Source organism: Patella vulgata, chromosome 3 (assembly GCF_932274485.2).
Source record: "Patella vulgata chromosome 3, xgPatVulg1.2, whole genome shotgun sequence".
Taxonomy (NCBI): domain Eukaryota; kingdom Metazoa; phylum Mollusca; class Gastropoda; family Patellidae; genus Patella; species Patella vulgata.
In genome coordinates, this window is record NC_065881.2 from 46,694,016 (window position 1) to 46,718,629 (window position 24,614).

Consider the following 24,614-nt stretch of genomic DNA (forward strand, 5'->3'; position numbering starts at 1 on the left):
GAAAGAAGCCCTATAATTACAAACAACTTGGAAAATTAAACATCACATAAAGATAGAATACGTCAATAATTCATAATAATTATATATTTTTAACTCTCAATACATAATTATGATCTCTTGTAATGATCCAGAATTGAAGCATGTATACTGTTATTACTGATGTATGATGAATGTCGAATTGAACAATTAATATTTTTTTACAAAAAAGGTTTTGTTAAATCAAAGTAATAATATTTATAAGAATTTTTTTATATATCTGTGTACAACACATGTCATGTTCTTTGGGGTTTGTAGGACAAATATTTTTTTTATGATCAGACATAAAAGAAAAGGATAAAAGAGGTCTTATACATCTTCTGGATTTTTACAAATGTTTTGTACATAGAACAAACATAATACTATTACTATATAATATGACCAGGTCTATTCATTCATTGTCAATAGTTAAAACCCTGGCATTATTTATTTGTTATCCATTAAACGCCTGGGTGTTATACGGAAATTAAATGAAATGGGGTTTAACCTGCTCCGACTGGGCTAATGAAGACGGACATACGCCATACAATGTACTATGAGGGAAATTTTGCCCAGGCAGCGGAACTATGGCCCTCCGTCCTGAACCACTGACAAAGGGAAACCTCGCCAGAAAATACAGATGAACTTTCTCGGACAATGCATTAGTCTACCGATACTGAAGTCGAGATAACCCGGTTGTATCTGATCAGACAAACAATAAATGCTGCCTCACAGATATACGGAACCACAGCGATAATTTAAGGCTATGTGGATGAATATTGTAATCATTAAAGATGCATTATGTAAGAGCTAAATCTGCAGGTCCTTTTTTGCGGGGGGGGGGGGGGTCTTCAAAAGTCTCGATTGTCAGATGCCGTTCCTACGATAATAAACAATCTACGCTACATTTTGTCAAAACTTCAACCACTCATAACTTCGAACAGCATAAAATAATTTGAAGTTTTTTTTAATATACATTTTTCTTATCTATCTTTGAACTGTTATAACAAAACCGGTCAGCTCTTTATCTAAATCTTTTATAATGTATCTTTAACAAATAATCTTTATGTTTCGTTATCCTAATAACCGAAGTGTATATTATACAAAATAACAAATTTGTGCACATAGACTATGCTTTATATAAACAACCATGGCATTTCATTGCAAAATAATACAACATGATAACAAGTCAAACGTAGGACAACTAACGCCTTACTTAACCCTAAAATCAACACATAACACTGATTAATAACTTAAACATTTATCTGTTTACAAAACATGAACAATCAAATTACTTATCACTCTGCATAACAGGTGCAGAAAATGTTCCTTATTTCAAATTGAGAGTAGAAAAGAGTCATCATTGAACTTTAAAACAGTCAAAGCACTGATGGAATAAAACTATGCGCAAAGTTTCATCACAGGCAACCAATTTAATTAAAAGTTGTCGTGTTCTAAAGACTACTGTATCATCATCTGTATCCCCAGTGGTATTGTTCCGTTCTACTCAACTTAGGCCTGGGTCCATTCATGGGGGAAGACACATAGTCAAATTATCCGCCCTTGATACTATTGTGCTATTTTTATTGACTTTTATAAAGTGCATAATAATATGCATTCTTCTTGTGACGTCACATCACATGGAGTCGATTTATTGGCTTGACAGCTAGTGCACTGTTTATACAACGAGAAGTGGTTCGGGCAGAAGGGTGCCTTTTAATCATTTTATATACTCAGTTACACTAAATAGGACATATCTCCTATCCAGATATACTTCAAACACCTTTATTTATTTTTCTGTTACTTCAAGAAAATGTTCTAGAATTAAATTTTCATAAGAAAAAAAGTTAATATTGTGAGCTCATTAACCCGTACCGATGTCTTCCCTCTCAGTGATATTAGCGACCTAGTGAATATTCACTGCTGATCAGTGTGCTAAGATAGTCAAAATATTTTAGGTCATCGTTTTATGTGCATGTCATTTCTCTGACATTAAATTTCTCGAAAACACTTCTCATAATCTAGCGTACAGATGCTTTATTGTGGTGAACGTAAACAATGACGCTAAGACTGGCATGTAACCTGTTTTTTGATGCGTTCGTAGAATCTACCTACGATCAAGGGCAGAATTTGAATTCGTGATAATCCCGTGAAAGACCCCAGGGGTTAGTGGAGTAGAACGGAACTACTGGCAATACCGAGGATACGTCATGATATACGTGATGTGATTTTGTAAAAGAAAATATTAGAGACAAGCAGATCCTGTACAAGGTTTGTTTTTTCACAACCATCATGCAGATTTCTTTAATGCTGTGACCGACGTTTGTGACATATACCTATTTTAGTTTTGCAGTAAACCAGTAAATTATTCTTTCCTTTTTTTTTCAATTAAAAAAATGTCACGTTAATTAATATATAAACGTGTTATAATATAACAGAAGCAGACAGGCACAGCCGTTATATTGTTTGAAAAAGACAAAAAAAAAAAAAAAAAATCAACTAGAATCTTGACCAATATCATTCAAGAAGCGTGAAGCAATGTTTACGAGCATTATCGGGCCATTTATTAGTAGATAATGTTCGCTATCCATTGTTTCAGGTGGTAAGTAATCATTGGCAGTGGTACTTAAGGTTATATATATATATATATATTTTTAAATACTTCCCCGTCGGATATTACATTATAGTATGATTGTTGTTTTACTTATATAAGTTGAAAGACATATATATATATATATTTTTTAAATATTTCCCCGTCGGATATTGCATTATATACTAAACAACAAAAAAAAACGTCAGTACGATTTCAAACTCAAGACAGGCACTTTAATTAAATCATTCTAGAAAATGACTTTTTGTGAACAGTATGTTGACACATTAGTGATTAATTCATCACAATTCCTAGACATTACGAGAGGTTAAGAGTCTGTACAGTCTATACATCACTATCTGGTGTGTCCACCGCGAGGCGAGTGTCAATAACAGCAGCGCAGCGTCTGTACATGGTGTGGACCAGACGATTGATGAATGCAATTGGCACCTGGAACCACACTCTCGGAAAAGACTGGCACAATCCAACGGCTGTCTCGGTACGACGTTATTAAGTCTCCTCTGAATTTCATCCCAAAGATCTTCAATCGGGTTTAACCGGACAAAGGGCTGGCCAGTGCATAACGTTGAACCGTTCTACGGTTCTGCTGTAGAAATTTAGAAAGTCCCGAGTAACTCTGGCGGTGTGGACACGGGCGTTGTCATGCTGGAAAACGTTGTTTCGATGACGTGCGAAGCTTGATCGATGTAGCGCACTGCTGTGATGCCGCCTCCTCTCCCGGACCAAGATTTTGTAACACCACAGGACCCACTCCCTGCAGGTTCAGACCGATTCCAACCCAAACCATTATACTTGGACCTCCCCATGAGTCTCTTTCCATGACACATTGGTCAGAATAACACTGGCCACGTCGACGCCATATTCTGGTCCTGCCATCTGCAGTTGATACGCAATACCGACTCTCATCTGTGAACAGAACAGTTCTCCATTGCCCGTGTCGCCAGTTCTGGTGTTGTTTGGCAAACTGTAGACGTTCATGTCGATGGCGAGGGGTGAGGATCGGTCCACGGTAAGGTCTACTGCAATGGATGTTTTCGTGAGAGGTCGGCGCACTGTATCGGTACTGTCTGACGTGCTGTCTCAGATGCCTGTGTGAAGGGATTCTGCACCTGCTGTCGCACAACATGGCGGTCTTGTCGCCTTGAGGTAACCCTTTGTCTACCAGTTCGGGGCGATCATCCGTGGTGTTGGTGGCCCGAAAGCGTTGCTGGAGCCTGTAGATAGTCCGAACATTGACTTGGAAGTGATTAGCAATGGCCTGGGCACTGTGGCCTGCGTCGAGTCTTCCACTCGCCTGGTTCTTCTGAGCTGTCGTGAGTCGTGGCATGCTGCTGACGTTGTAGTGTGAATGATTCAACCAGGTATGGCGGTGCATTTTATAGGGCTGGCCCCGGTGAACAGCACGTGCAACATGAGTTACATGAAAATCATGGAGAACACATTACCATCTCAATTCTGTGTTTGGGAAGGAGCCTTATTACCAAATATACAATAAAAACATTTGGCAAGTTTTAAGCAATGCGTCTATTCAGAGTAACATACCAACCTGACGTTTCTTTTGGTGCTTAGTATATCATGCTTTTTGTTCTACTTATAAGTTGAAAGACATGTGTTATACAGATTGTTATCTTGACAAATTATAATTTTTATAAATTATAAAACACAGGTTCAAGTGTGTCTCTTAGTACATGTATACCAAATATATGTGATTATTATTAGAGTTGAAAGATGCGTTTTATTACAACTGATTACAACAATTCATTAAGTTGAATGCTGTGCGATGTGGTGTTTATTTCAATATGATGCATGTGGATAGTTCCATCATTATCAAGCTGAACGATGTAATGATTATTACAATTAGATAGTTTCATCATTATCAAGCTGAACGTTGTTATGATAATTGTAACTGATGCACGTGGATAGTTTCATCATTATCAAATTAAACGATGTAATGTTTATTACAACTGATACACGTGGATAGTTTCATTATTATAAAGTTAAACGATGTAATGTTTATTACAACTGATGCGTGTGGATAGTTTCATCATCATCAAGTTGAACGATGTAATGATTATTACTGATACAAGTGGATAGTTTCATCATTATAAAGTTAAACGCTGTAATGTTTATTACAACTGATACATGTGGATAGTTTCATCATTATCAAGCTGAACGATATATTACAACTGATACGAGAGAGAGAGAGGGGGTGTTGAGTCCACTCCATACAAACTAGGTCATTTTGGGACTAACATATGGTTCAATTTTATTCCAATAATTCGCTTGCGTGGGAGGGAACCGGATGACCCGGAGAAAACCCACGGGGTTGGACAGGCGACCCTACTCCTTGTCACGTACAACTGGGGAATCGAAACCACACCGGTTGACTCAATGACAGACCTCACTATACAGCGCGCAGCGCTAACCATTCGGCCATCCAACCCCCCTACAACTGATACATGTGGAGAGAATATTTCGCATCATGCTGGACGATCTGAAACTTGGCGTCCAGGTGAACCTTGCAATGTTTTTCATAACACTCGGAAATGAAATGACAAATATAAAGTGAACTGAAATGAATGAAAAACCGCATTTGTTCGAGGAAAAAAATTAATAAAACTAATTTTATAATATTACATTTTTTTTAAAAAAGGAGTATATATAATATTTATTACTGGTGCATGTAGAATGTATTGAAAGTCCTGCTAACCCGTAAGCGAAAAGCAACGTTTACATTTTGCTTCATAATAATGCTTAAACGATGTGAGTGTAAGCAGATGGATATAGTTTCTTTTATTTGGCACATTAAAATTAGATATTATAATAATTTTTTTTTTAACAAAAAAACCCCTCAAAAACAAAAGAAACGAAAAATAAACCTTGTATAGACAGGACATACAGGCAATATATCTTCCGGGGTATCAAGACTGTTGACAAATTCAAATCTATGCGCCTATGTGATTATTACATAATTACATGAATGCATGCTAGAGTTGAACGATGCGTGTTTATTACAACTGATGCATGTGGACTGTGAAAAAAATATTTTTCCCAGGACGCCACTGTGACCTTTTGACAGGACGTCATGGCTGAAGGAAAAGAAGTCTGGAAAAATAATAATACTCCATGATTATTACATGTGTGCTGACCATTCAACAACTTAGGAATTGAAAGATGTAATGTTTATTACAACTGATACATGTGGATAGTTTCACAGACTCTAGTTCATCTCTAGTAAGACCATAACTATGTGATTATTACTATTAAACATAATTACGTACCAGTAATCAGTACTATAGAATTGAACGATGCGTGTTTATTACAAGTGAGGCATGTGGATTGGAATTTTAAAAAAAATATATCTTTGCCGGGACTTCGCTAGTTGTAGATGCCCACGTTATTGACCTCAACGTTGTGTAATTGTTATTATTTATAAAAGTGGATTTGATTCATTGAAAGTTTACACTAAACCCTCATGGTACACAGGCAACTGAGTTCATCAACTGAATACTTTAGTTAGTTTTGGTATTTAAAATGCAGATTTTGATGTACCCTTGAATTCTGTTCAATTCTGGTTGGGTAGTAGATTAGCCTGTCCCGTCAAACTGACTTAAAGATCTCTTTAAACTGTTCCGGTGATCGATGCCATTCTAGTTACCTGGTCCAGTTTCATAATTACCACGTACATAATGTTATCCCCAATTCTGAAATTAAACATAACACAATAAATGGAATAAAATAATGAAGTTTAAAGGAGCTTGGATATATACGCCCACACATCAGCAATGTCTTGACAGCAGCTTTTCTGAAAGAAAAACTTGGATTTTGATCAAATCAAAAGCTGGGATAACTCTGGAGTGAAAGCCACATAATGCCGAATATCAATAGTGTCTGTCCTTTCATGGTGGCAATGCTTCACATCACATTTGAATAGAATATGTTATCAATTGTAGCCCCTATCGCGTTCATAAGGTGTTTGGCAAAGAGGAAATAACTCCCGTGTCTTGACCACAATGCTTCACACCAAATTTGAAAAGAATCCGTTAAACACTATAATAGCCTCAATTGCGTTCAAAAATGAAATGAAATGAAATGGGGTTTAACGTCCTACTGTTCTGCCCCTATACTGGAGGTCGGGCGTTCGATCCCTACATTGGCCGAGAAAGTTCATCCAGATTTTCCAGCGCTGTTTCCCATTGTCGGTGATGCAGGACGGCGGGCCTGACAAGGACATCTGTCTAGTCGTTCGGATGGGACAAAAAAAAACGAGGTCCCGTGTACATATTGACGTGCATGTAAAAGATCCCTTGGCAGTTGGAATTCGATATAAGAGTAGGCCGTAGTGCCACTGCCGGGGCAAAATTTCCCTCATAGCACACTGTATGGTGCATGCCCGTCTCCGTTAGCCCAGTTTAGGCACACTGATCCGCAGTGAATATTTGCTTGGCCGCGACAATCACTGATAAGGATGACATTGATGCGGCTTAATGAGCTAGAAATATTAACTTTTTTCCTGCGACAAATTAAATTCTAAAATGTTTTTCACCCCATGGCAAAAAAATAGTCGGTCTCAAAAAAAAATGCTCACCGCAGTCGGTCTCAGACTAAATGAATTAATGGGGTGTTTTCTGACCATTAGAATTCTGCAAAATCTCTCCCCAAAGTCCAGGGCATTTCAAAGACCAAGTAAGCGCCCCATTGAGGTAAAGTGCCCTCAGGCCCAGTCCTCAAAAATTAAAAGCTCAGTTACATATCGGCGCTCAATTCCATTATGCCACCATTCTTCAACTTCTTCTCTGTCTTATACTATCTCATCACTATCATATTCACAGTTACAGTTAGTAGTACCACTAGTGAGTGAGTCGTGGTTCAAAAGACTGCAGAATTGTTAGTTCTACTCTCACAAAACAGGCGACATTGACAGATAGGCCTCAAGATTCTGTCCCATTTCTTATCCTCTCGTTAACGAGAATTTGGATCCATTTGCCATGACATTGAATAAAATTGTCAGGCCCAGTCCCAAAAATTAAAAAGTCGGTTACACATCTGAATTTTTTTCGCGCCTGCGGCGCTCGATTCCATTATAACATCATTCGTCCACTTCTCTGTTCTCTTATCCTGTCTCAGCACTATCATATTCACGGTTATACTGATCTGCCTAGTTATGTTAGTAGTACCACTGGCACTGGTGTGTGGGTCGTTGGGCGTCAGGCTATACAAAAGTTCTGTCAATTCTTGCAAAACAGGCGGAATTGATAGGGGCAGATCTCGAGATTTTGTCTAATTGACTCACATTTCTGGTCATCTCGTCCACAAGAATTTCTCCAAGCAATGACCTCAAATGCCAAGATATTTACTCAATATTTCAAAATTTTCTCAGGTTGCTCAGTGTTATAGGCACAATCATATATGACATAAACTTTATGTTAACTTAAAAACTGCTTTCCAGCGAGACAACGATCGGCAATCAACTATATAATTATACAATACCATCTATGTTCTACCGGAACGCTTAATGTTATAGCCAGTATTATGTTGACATTCATTGTGGGGTGGGATTGTGGCTGGGGTGGCGCCCTAGATTTGGACCCCCCCCCCCCCGACCCCTATCTAGATCCGCTACTGCACATGGCCCATACAAAACTCGCACCTGTGGTGCTCTGCCCCTGACTGCGTCACTCGTACTAGGGGTATGGGCATCAGTCGGTCGCATTTTGGCTAAACACCCCCCCCCCCCCAAACAAAATCGTTATGTACGCCCCTGGTGACTTCAGTATCACTAGTTGTACTGAATCCACCTCAAACGGTAGTCCAACTACAAATTATGATATAAATAAAACCTCTAAAAGTATAAATGATTTTAGAGGAGAAGAGAAAGGTGTTAAAGCAGCTAAACATTCTATTCAATACTATATATAATATTCGAAATTAAAAACACGAATTCAATATTGGTCCATTTTCATCAATATCAGTGTAGTTATAACACCGTGAAAATGTGTGATCCTACAATAGTTAAGACACAGTGACCATTTAAAAATCGGTACACGACTCGTGTACTCTATGGACATAATAGTTTCGAGCGCCATCTGTAATAAATAAAGAAAACCCTATTCCAGAAGAGAATGCAGAAGCAATTAAAAACGGCAGATTCAAACACGACAAAATAATAATATTAAAAAAAAACGTCTGGACTAAGCCACTAAGCCAATGATTCTCAACCAGTCTGCCGCGATATCTTCCTAAGTGTGCCGCGAAATTTTGGATGACACACTTAGAAAATTCCTCACTAAAGAAGCTATTTAACTGATGAAATTCGAATGACTGCAATAAATTAAGTTCATAGCTGTGTTTTTTATTATTTAGTTTGAGTCATTCTATGTGTCTATGACAAGTCTGACGGTTGTATGCCATGTTTTTATTTTGCAAAATTCAAATATTTTTCATATAGTTAGCCAGGTGTGCCGCTATTTTTTTCATGTGTTACAAGGTATGCCGTTGGCAAAAAAAGGTTGAGAACCACTGCACTAAGCAGTCGCAAACGACTGTCGTTCAATTTGGACAGTTAGCGTAATTCACTAAAGGAGTTACTGTCCGATATGCGCCTGTATCGACAGGAACCGGGATCTTTGGGATATAGACCTATATTTCAAGATTCGGCAAAATCGGATAAAAATTGTGACCTGTAGGGTGGCCACAAACAAATTGTGGACGTCCAGACGGCCAGAGGTGACAATAGTGTGCGTATAAAAATGTAAGGAAAGTGGTAATATAAAGTTAATTATATGTTTTTAAAAATTATAAACATAGGCACAATTATTGTGGGATATCTTTTTCAACTGTCACTGATCATTTTAAAAGGCGTTCTGTCTTTATTGTCCTGTATTGTTTTGGTTACGCAAATCAATATTTTTATGGCCACCTTTTCGAATGTTGCCTGCTTAACACAGCCCACACCCTCACCCACAACAAATAGTCTAAATAGTAATACCGGTAGTCTAATCACATCTACTATGTAAGGGGTTATCTCATATCGGTATATTTATTACTGATACACGACCGTGACCATAATCCATGAACAATTTTCGCGTTAATCTAACTCTACTATGATAATAATACAGTGGCCTATATATTTACCTGTGCTAATGAGCGTTCATAGTTATGGCTGACAATGTTTTGGTAATCGCTATGGTGATGACGTCAGCAAATGGATTAGTGAAGACACAACAGCAAATGCGAGATAATTTTATGGATAGACCATAATTAATAGTGGTAATTCGTTGACAGATATATATATATATACATATAGATACAGTAAAACTATTCTAATAATTGTACAATATAAACGGTGCGGACCGTGTGTTTCAAGAGAGGTTTGTTTATTTTTTAATTGTTTTCTAATTTGATCCATCCAAATATAGCTTATAATCTACTTCTACTAGTCGTTCATCGATTCTACCAGGTCTGATTATAATTAATTAAGTGATTTTTTTTATTTATCTGTGTATATATAGATCTATAGTTTTATGTCATTTTCCTGTTTTATAATGGCGTGCTTGTTAGTGGCCTTCTGCACAATTTTTAATCCCTTGGCCTTGATTTCCACTTTGTAGGCTATAATTTATATGTTACAATGTTAGCCAATAATATAGACTATTTTTAAATTTGTTGGTGTCCTATAACCTCACTAATCCGACCCGCGTGACTCCAGGACAACGGTATTCATAAGCAATCAACCATGGGTCTATTTTAGGTATGCACCTTTCCTGAAGTCTTACCTTACACGTAATTTCAAGAGTTGTATAGTCTAAGTACATGTGTCTTACGGGTGCTTTGTGTAACGAGGTCATGAACTTTAATCATTATTCACTGCACGTGCAGACATATCCTAACGTGCGACCGACAAGAATAAGTATAAGTGGAATCAGATGTTCGGTGACTTGTACTAATCAATTTTATAAAGTTTTGTTTTCAAACAAAAAAAGCCAAGGGCAACATGTATATATTATGTAGGTCTATTGATCCAGCATTTCGCAATAACACTAGAAGTTAATATATTCTGTGATAAAGTGTTGTAAAAATTCAGCTTTGTTAAATGTAATTGTCATAGTATTTCGCAATACCATTTGAATAAGCACGGGAACAATTTGTTGTCATAACACAGTTTATAAAAATATATCTAAATTCACTAGATGTACGAGTATATTAACGTCTCGTCATGGAGATTATTTTATCATGAAAAAAGGAAATGTTTGATGGTGGTATTATCGTCATTTGGTTTTGTAGTATAACTAGTCTTGGATTCAACCAGGAATGTAACTCAAGTATAACGCTAAGTGCCATTTTTTGGTTTGGTTCCAGGTTTGCCTGTCAAAATTAAATGCTATGTTAAAATATCTTTCCTTGTGACTAAATGTAAGAAATAAACTAAACATATTAATATCAATGATGTTAAATTAAAAATGCATCTAGTGACAAAACGAAATGTCAAAAGTCAAATATAAAATTTGTCTAATGGTAATTGCCTAACACTTTCTTTTCTTTCTTTTCTGTAACATATAAATACCCTATAACAGTATTCAACTTGCCATGGCTCTTTTATAGATTGATATGTTTATTTATTTCACGCTTTGCTTTTTATCATCACCATGCAGGAGCTAAACCTCTTGGATTCAGGTTGAAAAGAAAGTATTGTGTTGGATTTCGATCTGATGTGCTATTTCAGTTTGTGATGAGACAAGCCCAATAATGTTTTGTTTTGAAAGATTAAGCAGACGTCGTCCTGTTTTCAAAAAGTTCCACCTTCTTTGTCTTTCTTAATATCAGTGGAACACAAAATCGATTATGTATTAACACTAGCTTTACCTATTATTGACACAAAAGTTTGAATAAAGAGATTTTTGTCCCACAGAACTAATCAATTTAATTTCCATGAAGCTCATATTTTAAAATTTGACCCAATCAAAGAGAGGTCTCGTCACTTCAAACCATCTTTCAATTTTTTGCTGGTTTACACGTGCTTTACAGATAGCAGATTGGTATGGGTGTCTGTGCTTCTCAACAAAGCACTGCTACGTCACCAAAGTATGGCCAGGCGTACCCCAAAGCAACCTATCCACAGCAGCAGACACAACCACAGCACCCACCACAACCACAGCCACAGCCGCAACCACAGCACCAACAGCATACCACTCATAATCAATCACAGGTTTTGAATAATATATTTACTAATAACCTTACTTTTCGATCACCTTTCTTGAATATGTGATCGTACGGTCCATTTTTTAAAAAAAAAAAAAAATAATATCCTAACTGCAAATCTTTTATGCGTTTTTTAAAGTTTTGATTTGGATACTTAAACCAATCTAACAGTGTGATGTTGAGTGTGCTATTTTTAAAAATCATTTTTGCTTTGCTTCCAATTATGTTGCACTGCATTTTATTTAATAAGCTGTGCTGTTTCAACAGTCATGGTGTATTATTTTTTAAAATGCAAGATGTCTGGCATATTATGATAAAATACTGTTAATATCTTGAAGGTTAACCAAAGAACACAGCCAACAGCACCGCCATTAGAAGAAAGAACACCACCTGAAGGCCAAAACGCACAAAGTCGACCACAACAAGATCCAAATATGGAGGTAAGTACAGTAGTCTACATGAGGTAATGGTTTCCACTGCATGAAATACCACTTTCTCATGTTCTAGAAACACTGATGATTGATATAACGGATGTACAACCCTTGGGTTTGTTACTGGCTGCAGCAAAATAATATCTTTGACCATGGTATAAGACAACCAGTCAGATGTCTGGATAATCCAAGCCTTTCAAATGTTTACGTGGTATATTCTGCATTACGTGCCGTATTGAATGGTGGGATAAATTGAAGTCTACCAATTATAATCTTCACATACACAGCCAACAACAAATATAACGAAACGAAATATTAGTAGGATTTTAATTAGACTGTTTCTTATCATTGGCAATTAGGGGTGTCGTGCTTTTTCAGATTTTTTTTCCGATGTGAGGGGTTTCCGATGATTTGAAATCATTAATGCCTTCCTTGTCCTATGTAGATTGGGACCAATGTTATGTCCTAAATTAACCTACTCAGTGGATATTTTATGTCTTTTATTCCTTAACTTACAGAAACATTCACCGGAAGCAACGTTAAATATGTTGAAGAGATATATAGAATTAGAAGGCACCATACGACCATTAGAAAGTAAAAATGTTATTGGTACGTTTGCTATTAAGAAAGAAGGTGTGTCTGATATTGACAAATCATTAACACAAATTGAAGGACATTATAAAGCTGCCTGTGATAAAGTGTAAGTTTAATGAAGATATTAACACATTTTGTACACCAACGAATAACCACTGGTCTATTATTATCCCCTGATATAGGATCCGACCTGACTTAGTGAGTAAGGTACTGGCTAGCTAACCTGAGGTCCAGGGTTCGATCCCGTTATTGACCGATACATTTCATCGTGATTTTCCTTTTCGTCGTTTGGATGGACAAATGTCGGGGCCCTGTGTACATGTTGACATTCACGTAAAAAAAAAATTATCATCAGTTGGAATTCGAAATAAGAGTAGGTCGTAACGCCGTGGTCCCGTCAAAATTTCCCTCATAGCCCACTGTGTGGCGAATGTCCGTCTTTATTAGCTCCAATGTTCCAAAAAAGTATGCCGTTAAACCCCATTTCATTTCACCTGATAATGCAGGCAACCTTTGTAGCTAAATATATTTTCAAATGCACTCCTTTTTTAGTCTTTGAATTACCGCTATGTAGATTCGTTTAAATAGCTCATGGTATGGTCGAACGCTTAAATTAACACCAACATGAGGTTGATGAAATACTCGGTGTGGTGCGCACTGTGTGTTTGGCCCGCCAGATTGCCACCGACGAGAAATCGGAATGTCGGCGACAACTAATTCATGGTTTGAGCATATCTTTATTCATCTAATGTTTATAATCTACTCATTACACTCTGCTATTTATATTAATTGGCAGTAATTGAATTCTGATTGCTCCGCGAAATATAAAATTGCATGCCGTAAGTTTTCATGAACTCAGTGACTCTCCTCACGCCAATTAATAATCTTTGCTACAGTGCCAAAGAAAAGGCTGATGTGGATAATATGCAAGCACCAAGTACTAAAGCTTTCTTCAAGGACCAGACCTCCTTTGATGCCAAACTGTCAAAAGAACAGGTAAAATATTTTCCATTCGAGGATATTGATAACCAAGATCTTCCTAATAAAAGTAGATGCATATCTTAGTAAAGATGTATACATCCATCTGAATTCAAAATGACCTATTGTTATATCACATAATAGAAGAACAGCTGAACGTATAGTTAAAGTTATTATAACATGAACAGCACGAAATCAAGCATACATGTCAGCTGTCTGCATGTTTAATCAATATCCAATACTGGCATTTTAGAATGAAATTACCAAAACTTATTTTCTTCCAGAACATTTGGTATCATCGATAATAAATTATAAATTGCATATGATCTATCGATTAACCTAACTTATAAACCTATAATGGTAAATCTCTTTGATCTTTGGGGTATATTCTATGCCCGGAATAACTTAATAACTTGCGGTCTGAATACATAGAGAGTAATTTTAGGTTATTCTTCTGGAAGTTTTTCTTAAACCTGTATCTGGTTATTCTTCCAGGGTAGGTTTTTTTCCCCATAAGAAAACATGATAATATAAGGTTTTTCTTACTGGAATACTGGGATATTCTCATTTTACGTACATGTAAACATAATAATATACGGTTTATAAGCAAGATAAAGTCCTCGACTTCGGTTATACTGGGGAAGAAAGATTTCAGAAAAAAACATCGATCGAAAAACCTCGTCCTACCGGCCTCAGTTTTTCTTTTTCTTGGGTTATTTTTTTCAGTCGCTCTTTTCCCAGCATAACCTCAGTCTCGTGCTTTATCCTACACAGAAAACACTATGGACCATAATCTGAAACAAAGACAATTCTATATGGTGACAAATCATAAATATGGACTAATAAATAATTCGTCTAGACACCCCGCAATAGGGTAAATACAGTATAGGTTATCTTGAACATAAAAGTACATAGCAAAGTGGGTTTTTTTTCTATAATCATGGCCTTTCATTGAAAAATGAAGAATGTTCGGAATTAGTTATAGGCATTTCACCAGACACAATTGTTTGAAATGACAGGTTTTTTTTATTCTTCTAACAGGAAGAATATCTAGAGGCTGTCAATGAACAAGAAGTTGTCAAGAATCAACTTGATTCAATGAAATCTCAGAAGGCAGCAATTCAAAAGGAAATTGACAGCTTGTCTAAAGAAGTGGATGAGCTGAATAAATACTACGAAGAACAAGACGATTTATTGGGTGAGTTTTACTAAACAGCGTTTTATCATTAGCACCAGACAATTTCTTTGAGGAATATAGCTATTATCCGGACATGTAACATTTAGGGCTATAAGCCCTCTGCAAATTTTCAGAATCTGCCTAGCCATCACTGAGATAGAAATGTACGTAAGTCTATTTAAAATATGATATTATTCAAAATTAATTACATTTAAACAAATTTAATATATTGCATTTATTTTCTGATTTCATGAAAACCAAGTTAACATTTAAAAATGTGGTAAAGATGCATTAGCAAGAGCTAAATCTGCCTATTGCAATATCTTTCGTTTGGCCGCAAATGTTAAATAAATCATTAATTAGACATTTTTTCACTATTTACATGCCAAGCCCATATTTAACTATCTAGAACATCGGATGGTTGTAATTTTCAACAGACTTAAACACGATCGCCAGTTGATACTTTAATTTTAAAAAATGTTTATTAACATAACAACGGTAAAAATGACATTCGAGGCTACACTATTCTTAAAACGGCCATAACTTCGCTCAGATGAATTGACTGAAATTCTCAAATATCCTTTTTTTACTGTCTATTTTTTAAATTATTATAGCGAGAACTTTTTATTGAAATGTTACATAATGCATCTTTAATTGGTGTGTAGAGATGCTTCTTGCAAATGACAATTTAAATTTGATGGACAATACAATCGTTTAGACAAAACCCGTCTTCTGTGTATACTTTCGATAGAATTCATGTCGTGCTTATCACAGCGTTGGTTCTAATGATTCGGTCATTGGGGATTTCTTTCTTTAGTTTTTCTTCATATAATGTAATTGTTTGGAATAACCAGACCACCATAATAGCATGTTACACCCAACATGCGGACTAGCAATTTGATTCAGTTACTTTGGATATTTTCTTTTATGTGTAAATTCTATGACCATCATCAGGAACCAAGAGCAGTTGCCCAGTTCGACAAACGTTATCTGTTAATTTTACTTAACTGCGCAGACATATTGGAAAAGTCGTTTTCTTTTTTTTGTGTCCGTATATAGACCTGCCGGTAGCAATAAGTGTCTGATGGCATGGTAATTCAATTCTTCGACGTATATAATATAATATTTATAATGTGTATTCACAATTTTCTGCGTTCCTACAGAAATCCTTTTGATGTCTGGTATTAAATTTTACTGTAAATAATGCACACTGTGGATAAAGCATGAATCACGTTTCCCGGAAATTCGTTAAGTCTGTAGCCTACTTGTCAGCAAATCTGTTTGTAATTGTTACTCTTATTCGGGTATGAAAGCAGTCGTCTGTTCAACAATTTGCATGCCTCGCTTGAGTCACAGGTTTGGTTTTGTTACCCATTTCTGATCACATTTACCTGCTTTCAAATGACACACGCACGTCTTGCCACCTTGAAGGGCCTCGTCCATAAGATGTTGACAGCATGCAGTCCTGGAATTTTATCACGGTTTTCAGTGAATTGGACGTTGACTCGTTAACCTGGAGGTCCCGTGTTCGATCACTGCTTATAGTCGTTCAGATGGGAAGAAAAACCGAGGTCCCATGTACACATTGGCGTGTACGTAAAAGAAAACTTGACAGTTGGAACTCGAAATAAGAGTAGGCCGTAGCGCCGCTTTTCGGGCAAAATTTCCCTCATTACACACTGCAGGATGACGTATGCCCGTCTTCATTGGTCCAGTAGGAGCAGAACAGTATAAAAAATAAGGACGTTAAACACCATTTCATTTCATTTATCACGATTTGATAACAAAAATACACCCGAACTTGTTAGCATGTGTACTTTTCAAATAAGGGGTCACATCAGGTGTTCTAGAGTAATCGTTTCCTGTCCACAGCACGACACCTGCCAGTCTGCCACCATTACTTCTCCGGGAAGATTATTTGAAACTCTCATTGTACCTGAAAAACATCAAATCTGGTTATGTTGGCATGTGGCGTAGTAGACACAATAATATGTCACTTGACAGATGCATGTACATTTATTATGGTTCAATTATTGTGGGAAGACATAACAATTATGTTGGAGAATGTTTACGAATGCATCTCATGGTATTGTGATTTGATATGTTATATTGCGCTATCATTAATAATTTAACCGCGCTCTTGCATAATAACTTTAAACCACGACAACTGATTGAACCTGCATTAGAAATGTGCTTTAGAACTAAATGAGTATTAGAAATCTGTGGGGGTGGTCAAATTACATTCTATTTTAGTGGACTCAATGATTGAATTATTTTACGCTATATCCGACAGATAACTTACAAATCTTAAGATGTATTAAGATCTGTTGCATCTGTGTTTTAACGACATTAACGCACAACCAATTCTTTGATTCAGATAAAATATTTAGTGGCGAATACGGCAGTGACTTGGAGAATAAACTCGAAGTGGAGGTGGATCAGCTTCGAAACAGAAAGGAACGCGTTGCAGTAGCCAAGTATAAATGGGACAACAGTAAAGTCTTATTACAACACGCCTGTACTCAGTTAGCTTTCACTGTTCGAAGATGGCTGGAAATCCCAAAAGTGCAAGCAAAGTAATAACTCTATAAATTATTTGTCACTAAATATGTAGTTAACATGAGGATAATGATTTGCCATGGTCATTGAATAACCCCAGATAGAATACTCTGACTTCATTAACCTTAAAGATGTTTATTGGTATGAGCACTACGGCTTGATTAATTTTGTTCATCAGTACACGTTACAAATGTTTATATTTTCCGCATTTTGGGGTTTTGGGTTTTTTTTTTTTAACTTTTTAGTACTACTATTTGAAATGCATTGCTATGATATTTTCTTTGGGGACTTGTTCGGGCTATGTTTGCATATATATGATTTGCCAATGGTAATTGTTGTTGGGTTTTTTTTTACTATACATTGATTGGCTTTCGCAGTTCACGTACAAAGAGATCAGCGTTAAGATCATAATATTAGACGTTTACTTTTCTATGCATACCTATTAATTAAAATATTCGTTGGTGAACTGCGACAGTGTAATACGCGATTTCCAAGTGTATGGTGATTTACTCTTGGCCATGCTTACAGCAATAACGTTATTTCAAAGTTTAGTATACCAATTTATGATACATCCAATCTGCTTTTATACTTGTATAAATGATAATAAATCTAAATATATTGTTTTCTATTACAGCAACGTACAGGCGAAATACCACATGGCTACCGAATGCAGAAATAATGTTATTGCTGCTAGTCAGAATATCAGTAGTGCTCATAGATACCTTCAAAACATCAAGTTTCCTTATTGTGAACAATCTGAATTAGACACTTTAAACAAGGCTTGCAATAATATTTATATCGACATGCAATCTACAGATAGGCACCAGCATGCATTTCAGTGTTACAGTGTAACACATAAACGTGCCGCGGCTTTATTACAATGGTTTAATAATGTAAGTATATATATATATATTGTAGATTTGTGTAAATTGTATTCTTTAGCTCACAATCCCTATACGAATGCATGATGTGCTATTTAGCATATCTGAGTCGATGTTAGCGTATCTTGATCACGGTATATGTTTGACACTGATTTAGGCGCTGACTCACTAACCATTAGCCAGCTGAAAATAGTAGAACGTTAAACCCCATTTCATTTCATTGGTTGAGCAATGATTATGTGTTTTCGGCTTGGACTTCGTTGGTTGTGATTTTCCCCTTGACCAATTAAGTTACTACAGTTCAGATTCGATGATTAACTTTAATTCTTTTAAACAAGGTAACATTGATAATCACAATATCCCCCGCTCTCGAGAATAAGATTTAGCTCTATGAATTTAATCGATGTTCTGCCCTGTCGGAACGAGTTTGGGTCTTTTATATCGCCGGCAAAAAGGTGTAACATGTAATTAATTGATTGGTTGAAAATTCCCAATAATGCAAGGAATTGCCCAAATATGGACTATGTAACTAATAATTTAAAACTGCGTCTAATATATTTAATGGTTCGATAACCGGAATGGAATCTATCGGGCATTTTATTTACGCTGTGGAATAAAAATCCTGATTTGAAAACAATTTAATTGATTTTTAACAAAGTCCATGTACCCTAATAGACTACTCTAACCCTACTCTATTGCATATGAAGTAATTTAGTACATCATCTGTAGTAATGTATGGCAATTACGTGTCAACAGCGTTGAAACCCGCATTAAACCACGCCATGTTTTCCAATTGAGAAGGGTCGCAACAATTCAACAACGTGCATGCCATTGCTCTCGGTTCACTTTATGGCGTTCAATAATTGATCTGACAAGAACAGCTGTCTAGTTCCCGTGTATACATAGGCACGCACGTAAGAGATCCCTTGACGGTTGGAATTCGATATAAGAGTAGAGCATAGTGCCAATGAAAAGCTTCTTTTCTTTTGGAATAATAGTTAGCAGTTAACTGGTAAAGAAGTAGTTAGATCTTATGTAGAGTAGACCAACACAGTATCCAAATAAAAATAATCTAACTTTAATTAGGTTTATTAAATTATATGTTGATTATTTATGATATTAACAGGTTATTGAAGGAACGATAAATAAAGATCTAAAACAAGTACAAGAATCTTATAGTACAAAAGCTAGTGCGCTTCGACAAGAACGATTGAGATTAATAAAAGAAAAAATGGGTGGTAATGTCAGTGATTTGGGTATAACTGACGGAGGTGAGTTTAACTCGTCATTTTGTTTTTTGTACTTTTATAAATCGTCGCATTATAGAATATAATGGGTTTGTTTCATGTACGTGATAAGTGTGACCATTATAGTGTTACTAATTAGACGTATAATGCGGATAAAAGTACGCGGAATAAGACAGCTGATGGTTATGTAGTTGTTGTTGTTGTTGTTGTTGTTGTTAGTGTTTAACGTCCGCTCCCACCGAAGGTGATATCGCAGACAAGTTGTCTTTTTTTTTTATTTTCATTATCTTAGCGCACGCGCAGGGGTCTTTTCTGTGGGAGGAAACCGGAGTACCCGGAGTAAACCCACGAGGTTGAGAAGGCGCCCCTATCTCCAAGCCACATACGCTCACACCAGGGATCGAAACCACAACCGCAAGCCAGAGGTGACCGGCCAGCTAGAGGTCGAAGCGTGACACTCTAGACCACTAGGCCATCCCAACCCCCCTGGTTATGTAGTAGATCCATGTGCTCTATATAGCCAATAGGTTATTGGTTGTAATAGGGAGAAGGCCACAGAACTCTATTTTGAAAATAATAAACCATTCTTGAATATAGATGGCAAATATGTAAATATTGAATTATAGAGTTTAGAAATTATGCAAACCAAAGAAAGATAAATTATTTTGATTACAAAATGTTAACTTTGAATGACAAAATACTGTTAATATTTCTATTAAAAATTTATTTAAAATGCTAACAACAGATAAGGGTGATTCTTTACTTGAATATATAGATCAATCATTATCAAGTTCAATTGCAAAATATGTATACATTTCAGAAATCTCATATATGTTTTAAAGCGATGCCGCTTTTGTTATTCTATATTTTTAGACATTTCGTCTATAATTGTGAATACGTTCATAATAGCAATATTTTAAAAACCATATTTTTAGTTAGAAATATTGAGTATTCATATAATAGTTGCATTAATATAGTTGGATTACTTATGATAATCAGAAGTTATTGGGCCTATTCTTTTGAAGAAGTATATGTGTGTGACGGAATTAATTTCGAATACAATGGGTGACTGTGAATTACAAGACTGTGTATAAGGGGGCTTTCTGGCCAGCGAAACTGTTCACCTTGCTGAGACTTCCCATAAAACTATTTCCCATTACCTCAAACTTCATATTGGTTTAAATGGGTTAGGTATGTACCTCCCTTATTGACATAAAGCAGAATGACATCTCCCTCGTCTCAGTCTAGTCCTGTAGAACTGTGTGTACTGTGAATTTCTCCATATATGGAATAGATTATCTACTTTAACAATCTATATCAGATTTAAATATACATGTAGTATGTAAATATAATTATTATATGTATGTGCATAATGCTTATAAAATTGATAATGCGATGCATTACTTGATTACTTATTATAAGTTGCCTTTTTTCTCATTTTCTTTACTAAGATCTGGATAAAGTTTTTGGTATGTATCAGTTGCACAAAAATGTTACAGGACCCCATTATATAACCCTCTAAGTAATCTTGAGTTTCAAGCACCCTCGTTCACTTAATTGTTTTTTGCACCATTACACAAGGTAGTAAATAAGCGGGCCCATAAAAATCCCCTTGGCGTCCTGTGTTCACTCTTCGTTTGTATCTGTTGACAGTTGCACAATACACAGTTGTTGGTCTTGCATAGTTCCTAGCATAGGTGCTCATTTTAGTAGCCATTTTCCACCTCTTTATAGTAAAATAAAAAAGCACACTGACATGATAAATATATAATAAAGTAGATGTATAAGAAATAAATAAAAAATAACAAAAGTCACCAATACCAAGACTTCTTCTTTAACGATATATATTTAACAATAGTGATATATTTACATGTATAGTGTTTTGTAAGCCTAATAACGTGTTCTAAAATCCATCGCTTTTAATTTAAGGTCAACGAGATGATACAAAACAAGCAGGTTTTAAAGCTGACGAAACGGCTTTTGCAAAACCAGAAGAGGTTAAAGGTGATGATGGACAGGTAAATAAAATGGGACCTTTTAAAAATATTGTTATAGGTAGTGGCTTTTTAAAAATAAAAATGGGACCGAATTTAAAAGTCTTTTGAACACAAAAAATCCCTTGCAAACTATATAATATTGTGGAAGTTTAATCTCCAAAAGAAATTCAGAACAACATGGTTCTGTTCCGTTAAGAGTTTACAAAATGATGAACTAAAAATTTATGAACATTCAGCATCCTATAACTATATAATGTGACTGTAAAATATACAATCATGTATTCTCCAGCCCCCTAGTCTGTCAACCGAAGAGAGTGGCTCAACTGGTGCACCAACACCTCTTCCCCTGGATGAACTGGCTCCAGCGCCATCTACTGATGAACTCTTTGGTAAGTCTTTGTTAAGTCTTTGTTGCCATGGTAGTTTGTTATCGGGCATATATTATTGTTAAAAAAATTTAAAAAAATATTTTAAAAATACGAGGAGATAAATACAAGAAACATTATAGCCATGGTTTTAATACTTTAATTGTTATGCCAGGAAACATTGAACAGTTGAAGAAACAACACGAACAAGAATTGAAAGAATTTGAGAAAGCTCAAGAAATAAACAAAGCAAGAATGGAACAGGGCCTGCAAGAAAAATTACGACAGCGTAGAAATCGCAGACAGCGAACAGAAGAAAATTAGGTTATCCATACTTTCAATATAATATAATCACTGCATTGACGTCTATTTGGTTCATCAAACTAAATTTTTTCATAGTTGACTTTCGAATAATAATATATTGTTGCATTTCTTCTTTTCAAAATAGTTATAAAATCAAAGTGAACTCTGTAATATTGTTCTGACATTTGATTAAGTAAATCGTATTTGTCCATTTAGTTATCGGTAAAAAAATGTGTCCCTATACATTACAGGGGATGGAATTCCGTTAGAAAAGGGTATTTAATATTAATTAATTGGTTTCATTCTATGTCCGTTGCGTTTACTTTACACACGTATTATTATTATAGACTGTGTTATTTGTTTGTTTGTATTTATTATTTTTATATAGTGACACGATAATCAAATCCGTCCCAAGCTTAACTGCAACACTGTGATAACATTTTAATGCATTCATATTATAAGATGTATCAAAGCATGGCACGTTCATGGATGTTATTAAACTTGAATGATGCTAGAATGTTCAATGTTTGGGTTGTTTTTGGGTACAAACTGGCAGTGCCGACAATAGGCAACATGGTGTTTGGAAAAAGGGGTGGGGTGTAACCAGGGCCGTATCTAGCGGGGGTGAAGGGGATACATTGCACCCCCAGAAAAATAAGGCGCCCCGTAAAATTGCGCCCCCACTCCATCCAAAAAAACAAAACTTATTTGACAATCTTTCAATTATAAAATAATACACTTGATTGTGATCACACAGTGAAGCTCTTAAGGCACTGATCAGTCGATCGGTTTTAAGGGCGCCCACACCCCAATCGGTTCGTTTGCCCTGATCCAAACTTTCTTATATCACATACGTGGAGGCTATGGCGCCCCACCACTCTGCTGCAAAACCCACTTTTAAGATCCTACATACGGCCCTGGGTGTAACTTCGGAATGGAAGCTCACAGAATACTGAAAATCGACAGAGTTCGTCCTCTCATGACCCCATTCCCCCTAAAAATTAAAGTCAACAGAGTTAATCATTTCGCAGCCCTAGTGCTTCGCACCAATAACTATTGCATTGACAAGGTTTCAGAAAAGGTGGGGTGACTCTGGATAGTTATAGGGTTTGGCCACTCATGACAGCTTTTAATCTTAATCTGTATATATAACATAAGTAAATAGTATATCTATATAGCGGCGGTCTTAGCAATCGCCGATAAAAATATTAAAAACCGACTACAGCGTTTTTTGTCAATAGCGTCCAAAGGATAGCAAAAAATGACCAACAGTGAAATATAAGTTGTAGATATGCATACCCTATACACATCATCCTGATTTTTAAAAATAAATAACACAAGTATGGATAAGAAGTTTTGACAAAGCGACAAATACCGATAAGGAGGAAGTATAGCTTACGTTAGATATAAACGCTTTATAAAACCCAAGAATAGATGTGTTATAGATAGATCTGTCATAGAACTAATATCAAAACTTCAGTTGAATGAAAACAGAGGAAGATATATGGGGTTGTAAGAGTCCATGCATGCTCCAACAAACCGTCTTCTTTTCACCAATAAACAAGGATCAGAATGTCATAGTTGCCAGATATTCTTTTCTATTAAACTGGCCACATGTCATCGGTGGCATACCCCTTCTATGGGTATAAAGTTTGGATACGAAGGATAGGATATACTGTTCTTAGTTTTTAACGTCCGCTTCCACCGAAGGTGATATCGCAGACAAGTTGTCTGATTTTCATTTTTATTATCTTAGCGCACGCGCAGGGGTCTTTCCCATGGGAGGAAGGAAACCAGAGTATACCTGAAGTAAACCCACGAGGTTGAGAAGGCGCCCCGATCTCCAAGTCACATACGCTCACACCAGAGAGAGAGATGGGATTTAACGTCCACTCGACACAAACTAGGTCATTTCCGAACTAACATATGGTTCAATTTTATTTCAATAATTCTCTTGCGCGTAGGGGCCTTTAGCAGTGGGAGGAAATCGGATGCCCAGAAAAAACCCACGAGGTTGAACAGGTGACCTTAGTCCTTGTCACGTACAAACGGGGAATCGAAACCACGCCAGTTGACTCAATGATAGACCTTATGATGCAGCGCGCTCGCGCTAACTCCCTCGCTCACACCTGGGATCGAAACCACAACTGCAAGCCAGAGGTGACCGGCCAGCTAGCCCCCCCCCCCCCTTCGAGATAGGATATCTAAAACCGCGTCTTTTATGTGACCGGACGGCCTGACAAGGACAGCTGTCTAGT

General features: G+C 36.4%; 1 protein-coding gene and 1 long non-coding RNA gene across 4 annotated transcripts; one reads left to right on the forward strand and one right to left on the reverse strand.

Moving 5' to 3' along the window:
- Positions 1–5,793: 5,793 nt before the first annotated feature.
- Positions 5,794–9,803, reverse strand: LOC126816358 (uncharacterized). Its single transcript, XR_007678320.1, has 2 exons — positions 9,761–9,803; positions 5,794–6,330 (listed from the first exon to the last, which is right to left on the reverse strand). It is a non-coding gene; the product is annotated as an uncharacterized LOC126816358 (long non-coding RNA).
- On the forward strand, positions 9,749–22,873 carry LOC126816350 (uncharacterized). Of its 3 annotated transcripts, XM_050542787.2 has the most exons (13): positions 9,750–9,996; positions 11,651–11,831; positions 12,163–12,264; positions 12,774–12,955; positions 13,746–13,845; positions 14,869–15,025; positions 17,382–17,580; positions 18,198–18,456; positions 19,571–19,715; positions 21,143–21,160; positions 21,621–21,709; positions 21,978–22,077; positions 22,229–22,873. In XM_050542787.2, the coding sequence occupies exons 2-13, from the start codon at positions 11,664–11,666 to the stop codon at positions 22,375–22,377; spliced, it is 1,668 nt and encodes a 555-aa protein (XP_050398744.1). In that variant the 5' UTR covers positions 9,750–9,996; positions 11,651–11,663; the 3' UTR covers positions 22,378–22,873. The 3 variants fall into 3 exon arrangements, with proteins under 3 accessions (XP_050398746.1, XP_050398744.1, XP_050398745.1); XM_050542789.2 differs by lacking the exon at positions 11,651–11,831 and having other exon boundaries at positions 9,749–9,996; XM_050542788.2 differs by lacking the exon at positions 21,143–21,160 and having other exon boundaries at positions 9,762–9,996.
- The last annotated feature ends 1,741 nt before the right edge of the window (positions 22,874–24,614 follow it).

Excerpts from the sequence above, each read along its gene's own strand:
- LOC126816350 (XM_050542787.2), top strand. The coding sequence starts at position 11,664 with ATGGGTGTCTGTGCTTCTCAACAAAGCACTGCTACGTCACCAAAGTAT. Across the intron at positions 17,581-18,197 it reads ATCCCAAAAGTGCAAGCAAA|CAACGTACAGGCGAAATACC; the intron begins GTAATAACTCTA and ends TTTCTATTACAG. Across the intron at positions 18,457-19,570 it reads TATTACAATGGTTTAATAAT|GTTATTGAAGGAACGATAAA; the intron begins GTAAGTATATAT and ends TGATATTAACAG.